General features: G+C 50.6%; 1 protein-coding gene across 5 annotated transcripts in view; it reads right to left on the bottom strand.

Moving 5' to 3' along the window:
• SULF2 (sulfatase 2) overlaps positions 1 to 22,146 on the bottom strand; it is a 138,744-nt gene that overhangs the window by 104,636 nt on the left and 11,962 nt on the right. For 4 of the 5 annotated variants that reach the window (XM_029221366.1, XM_029221368.1, XM_029221369.1 and 1 more), the window contains exon 2: positions 2,743 to 3,018. In XM_029221366.1, coding sequence (XP_029077199.1) covers positions 2,743 to 2,917 — 175 coding nt within the window. In that variant the 5' untranslated portion in view covers positions 2,918 to 3,018. Of the gene's footprint in view, positions 1 to 893; positions 1,111 to 2,742; positions 3,019 to 22,146 lie in introns of those variants that run through there. The other variant, XM_029221370.1, reaches the window with a different exon arrangement.

The raw sequence follows: 22,146 nt of genomic DNA, 5'->3' as shown, positions 1-22,146 counted from the left end.
GCCAGAGGGATCCTACTGGAACCTAAGTCAGGTCACAGCCCCTCCTTTGCTCAAGGCCCAACTCATGTCTGTTTCACTAAGAATAAAACTCAAAACCCTCACCATGGCTGCAAGGTCCCGCACGACCTGGCCTCATCTCTCTCCACTTATACCCTGGGTCCCTCCACCTGGCTCACAGGCATTCTTTCTGTCCCGACCCACCAAGCTCATTTCTAACTGTCTTTGCCTTTCCTGTTCTCTCCAGCTGGAGGGGTCCTTCCCCAGATCTCCCGCTCCCAGCACATGCGCTGCACAGAGTAGATGCTTAATCAATACCTGTTGAACGCATGAATAAACGTCCGGGGGGTCCCAGGCAGAACTACAATGGAAACAGCTTGAGGGGCCCCATGAGGCAAGACCAAGGTGCCCTGAGGTCAGGTGCTGCCTGTGAGCACTCTTTGCAAAATTCTGCCAGAAACAATACTCACAGTCCTATGGACACTTCCTGTAGGCTCCCCATGGCTATCGAATGCGGCTCATTCTAAATGCTGCCTGTGAGATAGGTATCATATGTGTCAAACTGTCAATAAAAGCCCTGGGCTTTGATTGCTTCCTGGCTGCAAATTCTTTTTGCACAGATAAATTCCCTGAGAAACATCTATACCTGTGTTCATTAATACAAATCATTATAAGGAATGGCTCGGATGTATAGAAATCACCTTTACTTGGTGCTTAAAAGACTGATTCGTATTTTTAATAATGGATCCAAAAAGGGTGCAGACTTGCAGTTGGATCTTCACCGCGACCTTACGTTTGGCTGCAAAGGCTTTTCCAGTAAACCTTTAAATTTGTTGCGACCAACAACAGTCAGTTGCCCTTCGATAGTGGACAGAGGCTAAAGGCCCACAGCTCACCTGGTCAACTACTGGCACTCCTTACCACAACCCACGAGAACCTCCAAGATCTGGCTCCCGTCCTTCTCTCCAGGGTCATGCTATGACTCTTCCTCAGGCTCCAGCCACATCTGTCTCCTTGGTCCTGCCTCAGGGCCTTTGCACACGCTGTTCCCTCTGCTTGGAAGGCTTTTCCCCAGGTCTTCACAATACCCGGTAGTATGTCTATCATCCTCACTGATGATGAGAAGGGAAATCTAACTTACAGGATAAGGAAAATGCAGAGGGGCTTGTATGCTGTCCAGTACGGTAGCTATAAATGGTTACTGAGCACTTGAAAGGTAGCTGGTCCTGAGATGTCCTCTAAGTGTAAAGTACATGCCAGATTTTAAAAGCAATATAAAAAATGTAAACTATCTCATTAATGATTTTTTATATTGATTATATGTTAAGATGACAATAATTTGGATATATTGGGTTCAGCAAAATATGTCTTTAAAATTAATTTCCCCTGTTTCTTCTTACTTTTTAAAAAAGTATAGAAGATTTAGAATTACTTATGTGACTTGCATTTGTGGCTCGCCCCCCCAGATGCATCTCTAGGGCAGCGCTGTGTAGGGTTTAACGTGGAGAAATGGAACCAGTAAAATCAGTGAATTCGAAGGGGGAGAAGACACAAGAAAAGGAGAAAGAAGACTGACATTGAGAGAGACCCCCAAAGGTAAGCTGGAAATATAGGTGGAGTTTGACCCCGGGGAACAGAAGGTCCAGCTGAGGTTGACTCTGGGGGCCTCCTTCCTGGTGGCCTCATTTATGGGGACTTCTTCTCAGGCGAATGAAAATGTGGTGAGAAATGCCTCATGTAAATGAAGACGCCCAGCTGAGTGGAGGAGCCCAGGGCCTTGCTTGGCAGGGACAGGGAGAAGTCCAGGATGGTTTACACAGTGAAGCGAGGATACGGCTCAGGGAGGACGCTGTGTGGGCGATAAAGGGAGGGTGCCCTTTTCCTGCTTGTCATCGGTGTAAATGAACTACATCTTGGCAAGGGCCCCTGTCCTCACCCGCTCTCCCTGGAGCCCACAGCACTAAGAGGGGAAGCAGCTCAGGACGAGAGGCGGCTGCCCTCACCCTCCTGAAGCACCAAATCTGTGAATTGAGTCGGGTCACCAGCGATAGGGCCCACCTTCCCTTCCCCTAGATGCCGCCAAGGAAGGCTGAGCCCACCCAAACCTGTTAAGATTGGTGGAGCAGGGGTACACACATACATATACACACACACACACACACACATAAGACGCACACACATGCCCCAGGCTGGTTTCTTCTTTCTGTTCAGCGTCAGCTCAAATATCACCTCCTCTGAGGGGCCCTCCCTGATAACTAATCCAAAATAGCTCTGACCATCCCTCCCCCGCATCCAGCACCCTCTTCAGTTACCCCAGAGCATTTCCCCCTTCTTGAAATTATCTTCCATGTGAACTAGCAATGATTCTGATTATCTGTCTCCCTCATTCCAAGAGAGTAGAGACTGTGCCTGCCTGACTCACTATTGAAGTTCCAGGCCCTAGAATATTGCCTGGAACGTAGTAGGTTCTCAATAGAAATTGGACAGAAATAATGAATTGGTCTTAACATCTCTTCTCCTTAAGACTTCAGAGGAATCTAGGAATGGTCCCGCATTAGAAAAAGGTTGGACACCCCTAACCTCGAGGACCCAGCTGTGCATTCACACGTGTGGGACCACCCCAGGACTTGGTTCAATTGACTGGACATGAACCCTGCAGGGTCTACCCGAGCATCCTGCATCAGGATCCCGAGACCCAGCACGGTGAGCTTGGTAGATACCGCCTGCCAGCGGCCAGGGTCTTACCGAGCTCCACATCCTGGTCGTCCGTCAGCACCAGGATGATGTTGGGACGGATGTTTCTGCGGTCCCTCTGAAACCTGCCTTTCAGGCGGTGGTGGGACAGGAACGCCACACTTCCATCCAGGAGAGAGAAGACAGTTGCAGAGAGCAAGCAAAGCAGGACACCGGGCGGTGCCATTTTACGTTCCCGCTGATCCCTTGTTTCTGGCAGGATGCAGGAGTCTGGAGTTGTGTTTTGTGGATTTGTTTCTTTTCTCTCCTCCCTCTCTACTCACGGATCTAAAGTAAGAGGAAAAGATTCAGGTCAATCTTTTTGTAAAGGCTGCCCAACTGCTCAGACTTGCATAATGATTTCTACGATGCCTTCTGGCAGTGACAGTGAGAGTTTCTTTGATCAGGGACAGCTACAGCAGAACAAAAACCCAACTCGGCTAAAGTTACAAGAAAAGTATTTGCAAGTGGCTCAGAGAATAGACTGGCACGAAAGCCTTCGGAGACTACTTCTGCAGACAGAATTCCTCTCTTGGACCCAGCGATCCTCTGGATGCGTTGCTGGCAGCCCAAGTCCCGAGTCAGGTAGTCAGCCTGTCTCTGAACCATCCAACCAATGCAAGACAAATCGCCTCCCAGTGAAAGGAAAGGAAAAAGCCCAGTCTGGAGGAGCAGACATTTCTGGTCATCTGTTCTCTGCCAGCACCACGGAGGATGTAGAGGTGAGTGGACGGAGCCCCAGCTCTCAGGTAGCGTGCGATTCGGGGAGGGGTCTGGACGAGCCGGGCTGATGCTTTGGGCTGGACAACGTGTTTCAGGCCTGGCTCCGTCACTCACCAGCTGGGTCTCCCCACCGATAAGCCAGCAAGGAACCTCAGTATCCCCATGAATAAAATGGGGATACATGACTGTTATAAGAACTCAATCCAACGGGGATGCTCGCAAAGGTCCCCCCATCAACAGATCCTGTAACTGGGCAAGTTATTCGTATTGGTTTTACGTGGCAAAATAAACAAAATGACAACAGAGAAAACTGAGAGCTAAAAAGCTGAGGGAGAAGAACTGTCACATTCCACTGCAACCTTGGTCACCCCCTTGACCCCGGGTCAGATGGGGTCACAAGCAAAGGTAGGGGAGGGGAAGGTGGGCCAGCTAATCTTGGTTCAGGCGGGTCTCAGATCTCACTCTGCTCTTTGCTCTCTGCAGTCATTTTTCTACTTCCTGAGGAAATAAGCCTTCAAGTCCTGTCCAGATATAGACTTTTGGTCTCATTTGTCTAAAAGGAAAGAAAAAGCAAGCAAGCAGACGTGTTGGGAGGAAACCAAGGTCGCTGGAGTCGGGCTGAGTCACCGTTCCCGTGACGCTTGAACGACTCCATTTGCCTCTGCTGTCATGGGGAACCCCACCCCACCCCACCCCAAGCCACAGCTCAGCGGACTCATCACGGACCCCAGGTTCCGCACAGGGGGATGTGATGCCTGTATCATCTCTCCCAGGGACAGCACCAGCCTTCTAAGGGGTCTCCCACTTCCTCCCCTGCCCCCACCCTCCATGCCCCCCAGGGGAAGCCAGCAGGATCTTTCTAAAATTCAAATCCAAACATACAACTCACCGGGTCTGGACTAGGTGAGACCAGGGAGGTGCTCAGTGCACAGGTTTGAAGGGGCACCCACTCCAGGTGGACGGGTGCAAGGCACTCAGCTCACCTTAGTCCCAGCCCTGTCATTCACCTGCTCAGACCCTCCCCTGGCTTCTCATGGCTTGGGGTCCAAAATGCAGACTCCCCACCAAGCCCACACAGGGCGGGTGTGATCCGACCCCTGTCCACCTCTCCCCGGTCCTCTCAATTGCTCTCAGGCCCTGGCTTCTTTCTGTCACTTAGACAAGTCAAGCTTATTCCTGCCCCAGGGCCTTTGCACTTCCTCTTCCTTAAACCTGAGAGAATGTTTCCCCAGATTCTGTTTGATGGGCTCCTTCTCCTCTGCCAGGTCTTGGCACGAATGTCGCCTCCTTGGAGAGGCCTGCCCTGGCTGCCCTATCTGAGGTGCTGCCCCCACCCCAGGCACTCTCTGTGTTTTATAACCTGCTTTATTTCCTCACAGTCCCTACTACACCTGCAATTACCTTATGTATTGCCCAGTTCTCCCCTGGGGAGGGTCAGCTCCACGAGGGCAGAGGCTGGCTTTGTGCTGCTCACAGCTCTGTCCCCAGCACCTAGGACCATGCCTGGCACAAAGCAGTGCCAAATAAATATTCAGATAAATAAAGGAATTTTGGTGAGGTTCTCTGTGTTCTACAGAGTGAGAGAAGGCTGAGAATAGAGAGCAAGCTCCACACAGGGCTTCCCACCCCAGGGGCCTCTGAAAGGACATCTGTGCAGGGAGATGAGATGAAGCCCACATTATCGGGAAGCTGACCTGGGAATTGTGAGTTTCACGGGACCGGCGGACAGGCATCGACTTCCACCTCCATCTCTTTATCTGCTAAAGCCCACATCTTGCAAAAGAAAGGGTGGCTGCAGTGACATGTGTTGGGTGGCTGCTTTGTGCCCATGTTATATGATACTTAATTCATGGACTTTAAAGTTACTTGCTGGGTGTCCCTAGGCAAGTAACTCAACCCTTCTATGCCTCAGTTTCCCCATCTATAAAATGGACATGAAGGATTAAATGAGTTAAGGCAGAATGCTGAGTCCAGAGCCTGGCACATGGTGTGTACTGACTGGAACACATCATTCACAGTGAAAACCATTATTAGATTATTATCAGCACCACTGCAGCTGGGTCCCGTGTCAGGCACTCTGCAGCATCTCCCTCAATCTACCCAATAACCCTCTCACACAGGTACTACTATTATCCCCATTTAAAAACTGAGAACAGGGCTTCCCTGGTGGCACAGTGGTTAAGAATCTGCCTGCCAATGCAGGGGACACGGGTTCGAGCCCTGGCCCGGGAAGATCCCACATGCCATGGAGCAACTAAGCCCGTGCGCCACAACTACTGAGCCTGCGCTCTAGAGCCCGCGAGCCACGACTACTGAGCCCGCGTGCCACAACTACTGAGCCCGCACGCCTAGAGTCCATGCTCCACAACGAGAGAAGCCACCACCACGAGAAGCCCTCGCACAGCAATGAAGAGTAGTCCCCGCTCACCGCAACTAGAGAAAGCCCAGGCGCAGCAACAAAGACCCAACGCAGCCAAAAATAAAAGCAAACAAAGAAATTAATTAAAAAACAAAACAAAACTGAGAACTGAGGCCTAATCACTGTCCTAAGGTCACCTGGAGAGAAAACAGCAGGGACAGTGTTTGACCTCTGTTCTCCCTGACAGCTTGGTGAGGGCCTCTTACCACTGAACTCGTTTCCCAGCTTCTCACATTCAGGGGCCATAGCCCCAATTTCTGCCGGCCCTGCACAACCCTTCCGCTATCATTTGGTTCACATGCTCCTTTAAATAGCCTCATTTAAAAATAAAGACATAAACACATGGTTTTGAAAAAGGCGAAACACATGGTTTGAAAAAGACGAAACACATGGTTTTGAAAAAGGCGACTTTCTATACAAGAATAAATGGAAAAGCAGCGTCCCTTTCCTGTAGAACTAATCACACAAATAAAGTCAAACAGAGCAGAAACTGTGTTACTCCGTCCGTCTAACAGCTTCTAGTTCACATTTAAGGCTCTAAGCTGAGCTCTGGGCTGGCAGCTCTCATACTTGTACTGTCTCTGTTTAAGGGAAATTAGCAGGTGTTGAAAGGCAACGAGGCACATTAGCACCATCCAGAGACTTTCTGCTGGAGGTAATGGGAGGCTTGAGAGGGTTGAAAAGGAGACGCGCCCTAGACTCTAATGGGTCCCTGAATTATCCCAAATCATGGGGGGGGGATCCTTGAATCATGTTGTTTATCAGTCCATGTCTCCCTACCTCGGGAAGCACACTGGGATGCTTTGTGCTTTGCAACTGAAACCGTGAGCTTGACTGACACTCCAGCCAGCCATTCATAAAACAAACTTCCCAGTCAAAAAAGAGGCAGAAGACCTAAATAGACATTTCTCTAAAGAAGACATACAGATGGCCAAGAAGCACATGAAAAGCTGCTCCACATCGCTCATTATTAGAGAAATGCAAATCAAAACTACAATGAGGTATCACCTCACACTGGTCAGAATGGCCATCATCAAAATTCAACAAATAATAAATGCTGGAGAGGGTCTGGAGAAAACAGAATCCTCCTACACTGTTGGTGGGAACGTAAATTGGTGAACAGTATGGAGTTTCCTTAAAAAACCAAAAACAGAGCTACCATATGACCCAGCGATCCCACTCCTGGGCATATATCTGGAAAAGATGAAAACTCTAATTCAAAAAGATACATGCACCCCAATGTTCACTGCAGCACTGTTTACAATAGCCAAGCCATGGAAACCACCTAAATGTCCATCACAGGTGAACGGATAAAGAAGATGTGGGATATAAATACAATGGAGTGCTACTCAGCTATGAAAAGGAATGAAACATTGCCATTTGCAGCAACAGGGATGGACCTAGAGATTATCATACTAAGTGAAATAAGTCAGAAGGAGAAAGGCAAATATATGATAGCACATGTGGAACCTAAAAAGCTGATACAAATGAACTCATTTACAAAACAGAAAGAGACTCACAGACAGAAAACTTACGGTTACCCAAGGGAAAAGGGGAGGGGCGAGGGATAAATTAGGAGTACAGAATTAACAGATACACATCACTATATATATAACGTAGATAAACAACAAGGATTTCCTGTATAGTACAGGGAGCTATATTCAGTATCTTGTAATAACCTATAATGGAAAAGAATCCGAAGCTGTACACCTGAAACTAACACAATATTGTAAACCAACTACAGTTAAATAAAAAAAATACGCATTCATGTTCCTTCAGATAGACATCGAGTGATAAAATAAGAGCGAATTTCTGACGGATGCCTTACAAACAGCAACTCTCTTATACCAGGAATCGTAACAGCAAATGCTTACTGAGGGCCTGCAACGCTCCAGTCCCTGCTCTAAGCATTTTATGTATTGATATATCAACTTGTCTAATCCGCATATGCACCCATCGATATTATACCCATTTTATGGATGAGGAAGCTGAGCCACAGAGAATTAAAAGCACTTTCCCATGATCACATGGGCAAATAAGGGGCAGAGACTGACTGGGTTCAAACCCACTCTGGCTTGAGTCAGCTGCTCAACCAGAACCTCCTGGAAGCAGATCTCCAGGTAAGTTCCTAAGAGTCTCCCAACCTCAGTTTCCTCATTTGGCTCTGAAACAGTAGGAGGCCAGGTGCCCTTGGAGGGCCTTTTTGCCTCTGGGCCTGTGATGCGGAGGTACGGGGGGCCGGGCCAGATCGTGGGTGGAGCTGGGGGATATGGTCGACTGGACTCTTCCTGGCACCCATGTTGGTCTTCTTAGCAATGCCCCCCTCCATTCCCAGGCAGCTGTAACCCTTCAGCCAGGATGCTGCTCCTCTGGATGGAAGTCAAATCTCCATGACCAGAGACTGGAGGATAACAGGAGCTAATTATTTCATCAGCTCAAGTCATCAGTAGGTCGATTTTTGATGAATTTCCCCAGCTCCCACTTTCCCTGGACTTGTGCCAGCCCCTCTCTGGATGTTGGAGAAATCAATTAAAAATGACACAAGGGATTCTGCCTCCATTCTCCTCCTTCTTAGTAAAGATTCAAGGTGGCTGAACCGAGAGAGTATCTGGTGAATCTGGGCGGCGCTAGCTGAGCGATGCTCTGTCCATCCCGCGGACACCACCACTTATTCCCACCAGCCTGAGGAAAGGTCCATCCCGCTCCTCTCTTTGTCCTGTGTCTTTCTCACAGACCTTGGCAAAGCCCTCCCAGCCCAGGAAGACATCATTGGAAACGCCTAGTATCCCGAGCATTCAGAAGCATCGCTCCTGCTTCTGGATTTACCTGACCTGCAGGGAGGAGTGGGTCTCAGGCTGACTGTGCATCACAGCTTTGGGGAAACGCCTGGGACCTCACCCAGGCCTGTCCAGAAAGATCCCGATGGCTGTTTTCCTCTGAGGAGCCCCAAATCCAACAAGAGTAGCTGAGAGGAGTTTGGGAGCGATCAGGCAGCCCAGGGAGAGGGAGAAGTGGTCAGAACAAGGCATTGATCAGACGGGAGAAGTTCCCTGGGAGGTGAGAAGAAAGGAAATTGTGGGGTGTGAAGATGCCCTGTGCTGGGGCCGGAGCCCCTGCACCAGACCTGTGGACCTTGCTAGGTGGTCTAGAGAGCCAGACCACTTATGTCTTCCTTCATTTACTTTACAAATATGTATTTAGGGCCTACTATGTCATAGGGTTAGGTTATAGGACAATCCTGCCTGGATTGTAACAGCCTCCTAATTGATTTCCCTGCTTCTACCTTCACCTCCTTCTATCAAGCAGGCAGAAGGATCCTGTTAAAACAAAAGCAAGAGTCTGTCTTCCTCTACTGCAAAGTCCTGAAGGGCTCCCATCTAATGCCGAATAAAAACCTCCAAACCCTCCAAAGGACCTACAAGACCCTACGCAGTCTGCCCATCCCTTCCTGACCTCATCGCCTTCCACTTTCCCCCTTGCCCACTTGGCTCTGGCCACACGGTGTCTGTGCTGCTCCTTGCACATGCCAGGCCATGTCCCCACCCCAGGGCCTTTGCACGTGCTGTTCCCTCTGCCTGGAGCCTTCATCCAGATCTCTTCACGGCCCTTTCGTCACCTCCTTCAGGTCTTTGCTCAAATTTCGCCTTCGCAGGTTAAAACGGAAATCTCTTTCCTCCCCAGTAGCACCTGCCACCTCTGACAGCTGGTTATTTTACTTGTTTCTTTGTTGGTCTCCCCCACTAGAAAGTCAGTTCATAATCTGAGGGTATGGATTTTTGTCAGCTTTGTTCACATCTGTATCCCAACACCTAAAACAGTGCTTCGGACATAGCAGACACTGACAATACTACTGACTTGGCAAAGGATTTTCTCCCTCCTGGTAACAGTACTCATACTCCAGCCCTGCTTGCGGGCACTGACAACTCCTTTTCTTCTGGCTTACCTGCAGTGTGAGTGCAGGACAGAACATGTGACCCAAGTGTAGCCAATCAGCACACCTCATCTCTCTAGCTCCAGTGATTGGCCCAGAGACAGACATGTGACCCAAGCCTGGCCAATGAGAGAGAAGTAAGAAACAGTTGGGTGGGTACTGGGAAGGGGTAAGCCCAGCCCAGCTACCAACTGGCCCCCGAGAGAGGATGCTCCTGACACTGGACTGAAGCAAGTTCCACCTTGTAGCCAGTTACAGGCTCAAACAAGTGCCCTTTGTTGCTGAAGCTAATCTGAATTGGGGTTGTCATTTGCAACAGGAAATGCCCAGACCAACAGTTAATACCCTCCAAGAATAATGAAGAAATAACTAAAATTTGTATGATGTGCTTATCACGGACCCTGGGCACTTTTCTAAATTCTAAGCACTTTTCCTGTGTCAACTCAGGTCACCCTACAACAACATTATGAGTTAGGAGGCTCCATTTGCGGGTGAGGAAGCTGAGGCATGGGGAGGCTCGAGAATTTCCCCAAGGTTGCGCTGCTTGGGTGCTGAATATCGTCGCTTGGATGGACCACATCAATGGGCTCTGTGCTCTCTGGCTCCTGGCTGGATGTGGCTCAGGGAGACGCTGCCCAGGGAAGGCAGTATGGGAAGACACAGAGGCCTGGGTACTTTCCAGGGGCCTTCTCTGCCCAGTTGCTAGGAACCGACCATATCCCTTTGTTGCTCTACTGAAGGCCACAGCTCCTGTGGGTGGCCCTTGCCAGGTTCCAGCAAATGCTCCCCACTGTTCCCAGCCCGAGAGATCTGTACTATTCATTTTCTTACACTCTGCTCATATCTTTGTTGGAGGCGCCATCTGTTTCCTGCAGGGCATCTATACTGACAAAGCAAGCGGATAGCATGCCCGAGATTTGCACCCAGATATTCTGATCCCACGAGTCCTCTCTTGACTCCCACGCCTACTTGGAAACTGGGAAATGATACAAGAGGCTGAGGTTAAGTGTGTGGTACGAACAGGAAGCAAAAGGGGGGAACTGCTGGCCTGTGGGCATTCAGGGAGGGCTGCGTGGAGGAGTCCTTACAGGGAAAAGTTTGAGAAGCCTAAGAGGAACAAAGTTCTGAAAAATCCACAGGATTTGGGTGGGCTCCAAAGAAGGCGTGGAGGACAGAGTGCCTCAGGCAGGGGAAATAGCTTTAGCAAGTAGCAAGCAGAATGGAGGAGTGGAAATGTGTGGTCCTGAACCTCACAAGCCTAGAAGCTGTCTAGACAGAGGATGACACATGCACATCTGTTAAAACGTACACTCCCCTGGTATCTCCTCTTCTTCCCGGCCAACCGGCCAACCGGTTTTGCCGGCCTCTCTCCTCCTCTCCAGGGCTGTCAAAGAAAGGACAGGAGCTCCCGGAACCTACAGTCCACAGACTCTCCCTGTCTCCGTTACCTAAGTCCAAGGGCATCAGGTAGCCCTCTGTGCCTGTTCTTGGAATTTCAGCTGGAGGCAGAGGACCAAGCCAGCAGGACAGGGGACAAGAGAGGGGTCCTTAGAGGTTGGAGAGAGAGGTCAGGTTTCAAGACAAGGGCTCAGGATCTGGAAAGGAAATTAGGGCATAAAGAGAAGAACCTAAGAATCTAGTTGCCTGCCTAACTATTCACGTGACAAGAAATTCTTGAAGGCTTGCTATAGGCCAGGCATAGTTCTTGGCACTGTAGGTACAACAGTGAAAAAAAAAAGTACCTGCCCTCATGGAGCTGACATTCTAAAGAGTCAACATATAAGAAGCTGGAGTTGAAAGACTCCTGCTAAAGGTGAGAAGGGTCAGAAAACAGGATTGGAAGTAATAGTAAACCACGAGTGAACTCTTAGAATGGGGTCATGGATTATAGTTAGAGCTCAAAGAAAGTTTAGAAACGATACATTTGAAGTCTTGGGAAGCTGAGTATCACAATGCTTTGCATGTCAAGTGCGCGACCATATAATTCACACACTCAAATATACGAGCAGATGCTATGTACCAGGTACCCTAACATGATCAGTGGGGGAAAAAAAAAAGCAGACAAATCCCTGTTCTCACGGAGCTGACAAAGAGAGTGGAGAAAGGCACACGGAGAGACTGCTAAGTGCTGGGGGGAAATGCAGCAGGGAACAGGCTGGAGGAGGGGTGGAGATGGGAACTAGAAACAGAGTGCCTGGGTTCGAGTCTCGGCTCCACTACTTACTAGCTTGTGGGCAAGTAATTTAACCTCTTTTGGCCTCAGTGTCTTTATCTGCGAGTGGGGCCAATAACAGCACTTACAGAGTTGCGAGGATGAAGTGGCTTAATGTCTGTGAAGTCCTTAGAACAGAGCTGTATACAGTAAGTGCCTGATAAATGTTGGTTAGTGTTATTTGTTGAGTTTGGGCCACCCTCCTTTCTGTAACAGCACTCAGTTTTCCTTTGGGGATCCTCTTCTCCCAGTTATTGGTCCATAAAGTTCAAATTAGGCCCTGGCTTCAGAGCTCCAAGACTGGGCCACGGCATCCAGACCTAAGCCAATCAGAGCCTTCCAATCCCCCTGCCTCAGTGACTGGCCAATCAGAGTAATCCAGGCACTTGGGTCCAACTAGAAAGAGGCGCCTCTTCTTTCCAGCTGGCTAACTCGGTCCATGTCAGTCCACCATGAGGATGAGGGAAGACTGACGTCATTTTGCCTCATACAGAGTTGGAATGAAGCCAACACACAGAAGAGAACAGAGCTTCGAGACGGAACATACTTGGGTTTTGCCAGCATCCGAGACCTGTATCCAGCTAAGCCTGAAGGAGGAAGATTTACTTCTGGGTTCTTTGTTTCAGGCCCCTGTAAATTCTTCCATGTCCTTCAACTGCTTTTTTATTTTATTTTATTTTATTTTTTGCAGTATGCGGGCCTCTCACTGTTGTGGCCTCTCCCGTTGCGGAGCACAGGCTCCGGACGCGCAGGCTCAGCGGCCATGGCTCACGGGCCCAGCCGCTCCGCGGCATGTGGGATCTTCCCGGACCGGGGCACGAACCCGCGTCCCCTGCATCGGCAGGCAGACTCTCAACCACTGCGCCACCAGGGAAGCCCTTCCTTCAACTGCTTTGAGATATTTTCTTTCAGGTCCCTTTCTCATACTTTGACTCTTTAAGGATATGAATCAAATTCTCTTTTTCTCTTAGGTCACTCGGAGTTGCTTTCTCTGTCACTTGCGACCGAATGAGCCCAACTGGCAGAGCAAGCTGGGGGCAAAGTGTTGACCCAGGTGGCTTCCCAGACACCATCTGCCTCCGTCTATAGAGAGATCTGATGACAGGGCTGCTAACCCTTGGCCTGGGCCCAACTCTGCCTTATCACAGGCAAACCTTCCTCATCCTTATTTGCCAGCTGATAAGAGAAAGGTGGTGCAGAAAGGGGGAAGAAATGTGGGCGTGGGAGTCCTGACTTCTGTCCTGATTCGGCCTCAGTTTCCTCACCTGCCAAGAAAAACAGGCTGCTCCCTGGGCACGGCCTGGAACTCTGGGATGGGTGGAGTCTGACAGGTGGGGAGGGAGCCTTCCCTCACCTCCCTCACTGTGGCAGGCCTCCCTCTGTTATTCCTGGCCTCATCCAAGGTTTGTTCTCTTCAGAGCACTCATCACAACTTCTGATTCCTTGATGCATTCTTCTGTTTGAGTTTGTATCTTGTAGGGGGTCATTTTCCCTGCTGGAAGCTCTGCACAGGTAGGAGCTGTCTCTTCCTCACTCCATAGCCCCAGCCCCTGGCAGAGCCTGGGTGCTAATTCTTTGAGTTAGTCAGCAAATATTTACTGAGCACTTACTATGCACCAGGCCCTATTCTACGTGCTGCAGATCCAGAAACCAATACTCTGTCATGGATCAGACACCAAAATAAATGACGGGCGCATGAGGTGATGACTCCTAAGGTGATGAGCGGGAGGCTGGAAGTGCTGGTGGGGGGAGTTCGCATCTTTAAATAGGAGGGTGGCAAAGGCCTCTCTGAGAGATGACACTTGGGCAGAGCCCTCAGGGAGGTGAAGCAATGTGCCTTGTGGATATTCAGGGGAACAGTATTCCGGGCAGAGGGACAAGTACAAATGTCCTGAGGTAGGAATGTGGCTGGGGTGTTTGAGGGACATAAAGTGGGCAAGTGTGGCTGGAGTGGAGTTGAGTGGGAGTGGGACCTGGAATGTTCTAGCCCAGGAGTGCCGTGATTCGTTGTAGATTTTAACAGGATCCTTCTGGCTGTGTGTGGAGAACAGACTATAGGCAGTGAGGTGGACACACGGAGGCCAGTGAGATGACTGCCATAGACAGTGCCTGGACCAGGGTGGGGGCAGTGAAGGGGTGAGAAGGGAGATTCCGGATATTGTTGAACAAATGAATAACTTATTGAACAGAGGGAAGACAGGCACACGCCAAGTGTTCCAATGACTACTTCTCTGTAACAATTTACCCCCAAACTTAGCAGCGGAAATATATATATATATTTTTTTATGCTCAGGGACTTGGGTTCAGGAATTCCAACGGGACACAACAGGAATGGCTGGCCTCTGCTTTATCATGTCTGAGGCCACAGCTGAAAAGACGCAAGAGCTGGGGACTTGAATCCCCAGTCTGGTGGCTGCTGCTGGCAGTCAGCTGGGGCCCCAGGGGGGGCCTTGCCATGTGGCCTGGGCTTCCTCACAGCATGGAGGCCTCAGGCTGGTGGCTGATTTCTTACGCAGCGGCTTAGGGGTCCAAAAGTGAGCATCCCAGCAGTCAAGGGGGAGCCACTTCATCTTTTCTGACAGAACCTCATCTTTTCTGCTGTCCCCAGCATTAATCCCGCCATTCTATTGGTTACCAGTGATACACATGCCTGGCCAGATTCATGGACGGGACACCAGGGATGCCCCACCTCCAGACGGAGGGGTGAGAAGATCGCACTGGAGATGAGCATGCGGGGTGTTATCTTGTGGCCCCTGAAAAACACAGGGGGCCCTGCCAAGTCATGGAGGCCTGGGCTCGGCAGCGGGTGAGAGCCTCTCCCCTGCACACGTCACCCCTTCTAGGAAGTGAAACTTGATCTGAGTCAGATTCCGCGCGTCTGTATCTGCCAAGCTTTGGAGTTTGTGCCCAGGCCCATTTCAAAGATCCCTGAGCCTCAGGAAGCCCTGGGGTGACCAGAAGCCTCCCCCATGCCCACTCCTCTTTCTCGAATGACCCAAAGGGGTTAAATTAATGGGGCCCGTGCTGAGGCGGTTCTGAAGGGAGCAGAAGAGGCAGAAGAGGCAGAAAGCAAGCTTGCCCTGGATGTGAAAGCACAGTGACATCCTCTCCTCCTCGCTGCAGAGAATGGAGGCGCCCCAGTTACATCTGCATTGAAAACATTGATTTATTTTCACTTTTTAAAAAGTCCCGTCTTTTTAAGCAGAAAGGAAGCCACCTCATAAATGCAGAAACCCAAACAGAACTGGGTGACCTGATTTTGGGGAACTGGCCCTCACTTCCCCCAGACCTTTCCTCCTGCTGACGTGAGCAATGACCCTCCTTAGGGTTGGCCCTTTGGCCCCAGGAGCTCAGGGCCACCGTCTACCGGGAAGCTGCCCGGTCCAGGAGGCCACCGTCCCTGGTCTCGTTGGGTGGCCGCTGGCTTGTCCTGGGGGGAGACTTCGACTGGGGGGTGCCGGGCTGGGTTTGGGAGGAATGTTAACATAGCCTGGCTGGGCCGGAGAGCTGCAAACAGCTCCAACCTTCTAGAACTCAGCCTGAGACATGAAGCTTCTCCCAGAATCAACCGCTGCAGTTTGACAGGCAGCTCCCAGGAATTTTCTGGCGAGATGGGCAGCTTCCAGGGCCGGGGCTTCTGGTGTGAAGCCAACAGTCTGCTCTGCTCCCCAAAAGGGCGACATGACTGACCTTGACCCCAGCATCCCACATGTCAGCATCTCGGAAATTCTGCTTGTCACCTGCACTCTTGTTTGTGCCAGATACAGCTTTCTGTCCGCTCCCTTTCTTATTTCAGTAAATTTAGTTACAAAGGCAGTTTTCTCCCTCCATGGGGAATGAGCACCACTTGCCCTAAACCAGGGTCTTTCAACTTGGGCACTGGTGACATTTGGGGCTGTGTCATTCTCTGCAGTTGTGTGCACTGGAGGGTGTTTAGCAGCATCCTTGGCCTCTACCCGTTAGATGCAAGCAGCAACCACCCACAACGATGACAATAAAAATGTCTCCAGGGACTTCCCTGATGGTCCAGTGGTAAAGAATCCACCTTCCAATTCAGGGGACACGGGTCCAATCCTGGTCGGGGAACTAAGATCCCACATGCTGCGGGGCAACTAAGCCTGCGCGTCACAACTACTGAGCCCTCGCGCCTCAAGTAGAGAGAAGCCCACGTGCCGCAAACTACAGAGCCCACACACCACAACTAGAGAGAAGCCTGTGTGCCACAAGGAAGAGCCTGTGTGCTACAACGAAAGATCCCGCATGCCACAATGAAGATCCTGCGTGCCGCAACTAAGACCTGACGCAGGCAAAAAAAACACCGAAGTCTCCAAATATTGCCTAATGTCCCCTGGGGGGCGGGGGTACAAAATTGCCCCCAGGTGAGAACCCCTGCCATAAATGGATAGCAGCACAAAGAAACAAATGTAGTGACATTACGGTTAAATTCCTGCTTGCCAAGGGCACTGAACATTTTCTTGCAAGGGGAGCAGGCCTCTTTGAAGACCACAACAGAGGGGTTAATGGAATTCCCTCCTTGATGACTCAGAAGGCTCAAAAGAGAGCACGATGAAGTTCAATGCCATTAATGGCCTGGGCATGGACTCCTAAGATGAGGACCACTGGGTCCTGCCCACTGGGAACCATGCCTTAATCCAGTCAGTGGGACTGGCTGGGCCGGAGGCCAGTGGACTGGCCCACCGCCTGGGCTCACAGGAATTCTAGATGCTGTTTGATGTCACCTGTGGAGAGACACCTGTGTGCAGTGGCCTTTGTCTAAAGTGGGGACACAAACTCAAATGCCTGCAGGGCCCAGGCAAGAGAAGTGAGTGACATGGCCTGGATTTAGGGTCACAGGGAGGGGTGGGGACCGGACCACACCCGTGGGGATGCCATTTTCAGAGTAAAAACAGTCAATACATTTTAAACACTGAGCGGGCCAAACAAAGCTTCTCTGGAGCTTGGCTGGGGGCCCATGTGCAACCCTTTGAAGGTACCTGATCTTTTCTGAGCACCTACTATGTGCTAGGTGCTGTGTGGAATGCTGGGAAACAGCTGTGGTCACCAGGCAGGCCAGGCCTCTGTCCTGGAGGAGCTGAGATTCTGGGAGACACATATTTAACAAATGAAGATGAATTTCAGATGATCTTAAGTGCTTTGAAGGGAGTTGTCAGGATGACAGGATAGAGTAAATCAGAGGAGGCCTCTAGGAGGCGATGTCTGCGCCGACACCAGAAGGTGGGTGAGAAGCCAGTTGTGGGCGCAATGCTTTCTAAGCAAGGGAAAAAGCAAGTGCAAAGGCCCTGTGATGGGAATGAGCTGGGTCGGTTTGAAGACCGTAATAAAGACCAGGATGGCAGCAGCAGGGAGCAGCTGTGGCAGCCTGGCCTACCTGAGGTTGGACGTCACTTGCCCCTGTCCAGGCCTTCCAGGTAGGCCACACCTGCTGCCCTTCCCGGGTGCTTAGGGGAAACGGGAATCAGATACAGTTCTTCCCACTTCTGTTCTTTGTTGTTTTGTCTTGGCCGCGGACAAAAGCTTCCCTGGCAGCAAGCTACGAAGTTATTTCTGCAAAGGGCTTTTGGCCAAAGGCAATAAAGTCGGACCGTGACAGAGTCATTATTCACGCCTAATTGCGGGCTGGTTCTCGGCTTCAACTGCCTGGCCAGGGCTGGCAATGCCAGTCACTGCCCCTCCCACTTGTTAACCCCACACGTTCTCAGCACTGTTTACCCCATAGAACCCACATTTAGGTTTCCAGAGACTGTAGTCTCCTTTGAGAAGGACATAAAATGGATGAAAGGCTATTTTAGCTGCTCGGTATTAATAATCCAATTATTTCTTCCCTTTCACCCAATCTGCAGCCACAGGCACCAGGCTCACCCATCAGGCCCCTGCTATCAGGAGACGCGCGTCTCATTAGCTCACCTTGGAAATGGCCTGACGCTGGGCAATTGTCTGATAAGATTGTACTCACAGGCAGGGGAGGGAGTCTGAAGCAACTTTTACCAAATAACCCACTAAATTTAGAGATGGGAGTCAGAGAGAATCTCGAATGACAGGTCTGTTTCCAACCCTGGAGTGCTGTGCTGTCTAATTAGCAGCTGGAAATAGACTGTCACGTGGGAGGACAGCCTGGGTCACAGGTGTTCTCTGAGCTGGGATCAGTTTCTCTGGGGGACTCACTGGGTGTCACCAGGTGTTACTGTGTGTCCAGGTGCCCAGTGGCTGGAAGAAGGGGAGCGAGGGCCGGGCTGCCCGTGTTCATGGTGGGGCGGGGCCTGGGGGTGGCAGGAGCCCACCCACTGCGCAGGCCGGTCCCTTATTACTGTGCACGCTCTCCCTTCCGGGGCCGGCTCCGATCAGCCCCATCTTCGGAGTGAGGATGCTGAGTGTAGCCAGGATTCTGGGAGCTGGCTTTGGCCCATAAAATGAGGGGGGGCTCCCAAACCCTCAGCAGTGCCTGAACTACGGGGCCCCTGCCCGGGAAGAGCTGCCACACAGATTTGGGCATTCTACTTATACCAGACTTAAAAAAAATTCATCTATCCATCCATCCATCCATCCTCCATTCATTCATTCATTCATTCAAAAATGTTAACTGCTCATCCTGGGGCAGAGCCACTTACTCAGGGGCTGTACAGAGGTTTTCTAACTATTTTTGTCTGTCCAGCATCTGGTCCCCTTCTCTTGACAACAGTACCCCAATTTCCTCTTGAGGATTCTCTCTCCCCTGCCAAGATGCCCCACCCTCTCCTGCCATGTGACCAAAGGGTGATCCTATGACAAAAGTTGGCCAATCAGACTCTCTCACTGGGCCCCTGACATTCAAATACAATGTCAAGAGCAGGGAAAAAAAAAAAAAAAAGCAGGGGTGCATTTATCTCATTGGAACCCCTCGTTCAGGAGGCTGCCAGTCACTCCTGCTCCTAGGCCCCTAGGACTTCTGAAGCTAAAGCCTTAAGAAGGCCTGGCAGCTTTTACATGTGCGCTCTTAGAAGTCAGGCTACCCTGAGACCACCATACTGTGAGGAAGTACAAGCAGCCATGGGAAAAGGCCATGTGGAGGAGGATGCAGCCATTCAGCTGATGGCCCCAAAGGAGCTCCCACCTCTTGATCAACACTAGCCACCAGCCGTTTGGGTGGAGCCATTTTGGACCTTGCAGCTGACATCATTTGAAGCAGGAGAGCCACCTGGCAACTCACAAACTCATCAGAAGTAAATAATCATTGCTTTCAGCCACCGAGCTGGGGACACACAGCTAAAGAATCCGCAATGACACTGATTAGAGCCTGTTCCGCCAACGGGAAGGTTTCAGATGACCTATGATGAGTCAACATTTCTGGTCTCCTGGGGCCAAGCAGACGAACACTTAGAGGAGAACATCATTCATCCATTCATTCAATCACTGTTTCAAACAGCGGTAAGCCGGCACAAAGATGAACAAGCTTAAGGAGCTCCTATTCTGGTGGGGGGGGGGGTCACACACTGCCTCAGTTTCCTCAGGTATGAAATGGAGATGATAACAGGTCCTGATTAAGAGGACTGTCATGATGATTAAATGCTTGGCAACAAGTACCCATCAGATACTAGATTTTGTTATTATTATAATAAACTGAAGTTCCAACGCATTGTCCCTAGAAGGGTGGCCATCTGGTATGAACAAAGTGTTACAGGAAAGGAAAAACTCAAATGCCCACGTGGGCCAGGCAGGTAACGTAACCAAGTATAAGAAAAACTTGAAACCCACACGCCTCCTTCTTTCCATCTCTCACTTTACCACTTTTGATAGAGGCATTCGAACACAGAAATACTGATCCATGAGAGAGGAGCAGCAGGGCAAGTGCAATGATAAATGGCAAATGAACTTGGTTGTACCCTCAGACAATAGGGAATGGGGGTGAGGAGGACTGTGGCAAAGTGGAAAGTATACCATCAGTGGGGACAGGAGCCCAGTGCTGCCACATATAGCCCACATCTATTTTTCAGAAGCTGGAAACTCTCATTTTAAAAATGTGAAGTCTCACAGTTGTTAAAAATCTGCCAACTTCAAAAAATGTTAAAAATAGTGTGTAAGTCAGGGGCTTCCCTGGTGGCGCAGTGGTTGAGAGTCTGCCTGCCGATGCAGGGGACGTGGGTTCGTGCCCCGGTCCGGGAAGATCCCACATGCCGCGGAGCGGCTGGGCCCATGAGCCGTGGCCGCTGAGCCTGTGCGTCCAGAGCCTGTGCTCCGCAACGGGAGAGGCCACAGCAGTGAGAGGCCCGCGTACCGCAAAAAAAAAAAAAAAGTGTGTAAGTCAAACAAAACATTTCTGTGAGTGGAATATGGGCACTGGTCAGCAAGCCTGTGATGTCCTATTCCTAAAGGATGGCAGAGCAAGGAGACCTCTCACTTTGTTCATCTGTAAAACGGGGATTAGAATATCCCTGTGCTATAGACTGAATGTTTGCATCCTCCCCAAATCCCTATGTTGAAACCTAATCCTCAATATCATGGTATCTGAAGTTGTAACCTTTGGAAGGTGATTAGATCACGAGGGTGGAGCCCTCAGGAATGGGACTAGTGCCCTAATAAAAGACCCCAGAGAGTTCCCTTGCCCCTTCTGCCATGTGAGGACACAGAGAGAAGATGGTGCCGTCTATGAACCAGGAAGCAGGCTCTCACCAGACACTGAAACTGTTGGCACCTTGATCTTGGACTTCACAGCCTCCAGAACTGTGAGAAATACTTTTGTTGTTCATAAGGCACCCAGTCTCTGGCTTTCTAGTACAGCAGCCAGAATGGACTAAGACACCCTGAGCAAGCACCTAGACCACCACCTGGCATGCAGAACTTTCTCAGTTGTGTGTGGGTCCCAGAAAGGAGGTGAGAGAGGTAGGTCTCCTGCACGGTGATAGCTTCTTCCAGGAGGGGACAACTTGGGGAAAGGGGGGTAGTTGTCATTCCCAGGGCAGAAATCTTCGATCTAAGAGCCCTCATTACAAGGTCATGTCACAGATCCCTCATTAGAATGTCATGCCACTGATCTCATGGATTAACTTATATATCTCAGGTGGTCTGAGACCGGTCAGAAGCAGAACATTCCACCAGCCCTTCTGCAGGGCCTGATGTCCCTGCTGTGGTATGAGGGAGGTATCTGCTGCTGTGAAAAGGATGTTAGCACAAAGCCCGGCTCCTCCACTGGGCTGGGTACCAGGAGGGGACAGGGACTGGTGACTAGGTGAGAGCAACCCTCTCCACTCTCACCTGTGCTTTTGGCAGATGACAAACAGGTTTCGACTCCCTTGCCTTGAGCAAGGATCCCCAAACACTAGATTCAGATCTACCGGCACATCTCCAAGCCTCCTGCCTTGATTCTTTCTTCCCCAAAATATTTCCTGAGCACTGAGAGTGCCAGGCCTTGTTCTAGGTGCCGGGATACAAACAAGGTCCCCACAACCATGGGGTGTACTTTTTAGCAAGAGGACAAAGAAGCAAGTAAGTAAATCCAGGTAATTCCAGAGAGTGAAAAGTGCTATAAACATAAACCGAGGAGGCATTCTTGACATTCTGAGGAGGGGACATTTGAGTTGAGACCTGAAGCATCCAGAGGAGCCCGACCTGTGATGCTCTGGAGGAAGAGCGGTCCAGGCAGTGGGAACAGCAAGAGCAAAGGCCCTGAGGTCGGAACAAGCACTGATGCAGCCAAGGAACAGAGAGGAGGCCAGTGTGACTGGGTGTAGTATGCTGAGTGGAGTGAGACGGAGGTGGAGGCCAGGCGGTGCAGGGCAAGGTAGACTTTATTATGGGTGTAGCGGGCCCCTGGAGGGAGGGTTTTATTCCAGGAGCTGCTAGCTCCTACAAGCCCTTTTGGGATTTTGCAGAAATGCACCCTTTCTAGCACTTACTCTCCTGCTTCAGCAGCCCTCAGCCTCAGTTGAACATTGGAATCATCTGGGAGCTGTAAAACAGCCTGATGTCTGCCCCTCCCCCCCACCCAGGGGTGCTGATTTAATTGGTCTGGGTATGGCCTGGGCACTGGAACTTAAGAGCTCCCCTGGAGATTCTGTTGGGAACCCCGGCTCCACTCACAAGCATCTCCCTGTGCACACGGTGAGGAGCCCCATCCTGGGCTCCTAGGACACACTCAGG

The sequence above is a fragment of the Monodon monoceros genome, unplaced genomic scaffold (assembly GCF_005190385.1).
Source record: "Monodon monoceros isolate NGI ecotype Baffin Bay Population unplaced genomic scaffold, NGI_Narwhal_1 Super_Scaffold_13, whole genome shotgun sequence".
NCBI lineage: Eukaryota > Metazoa > Chordata > Mammalia > Artiodactyla > Monodontidae > Monodon > Monodon monoceros.
Note: the sequence above shows the minus strand (reverse complement) of the source record. Positions and strands in the feature narration are given on the sequence as shown.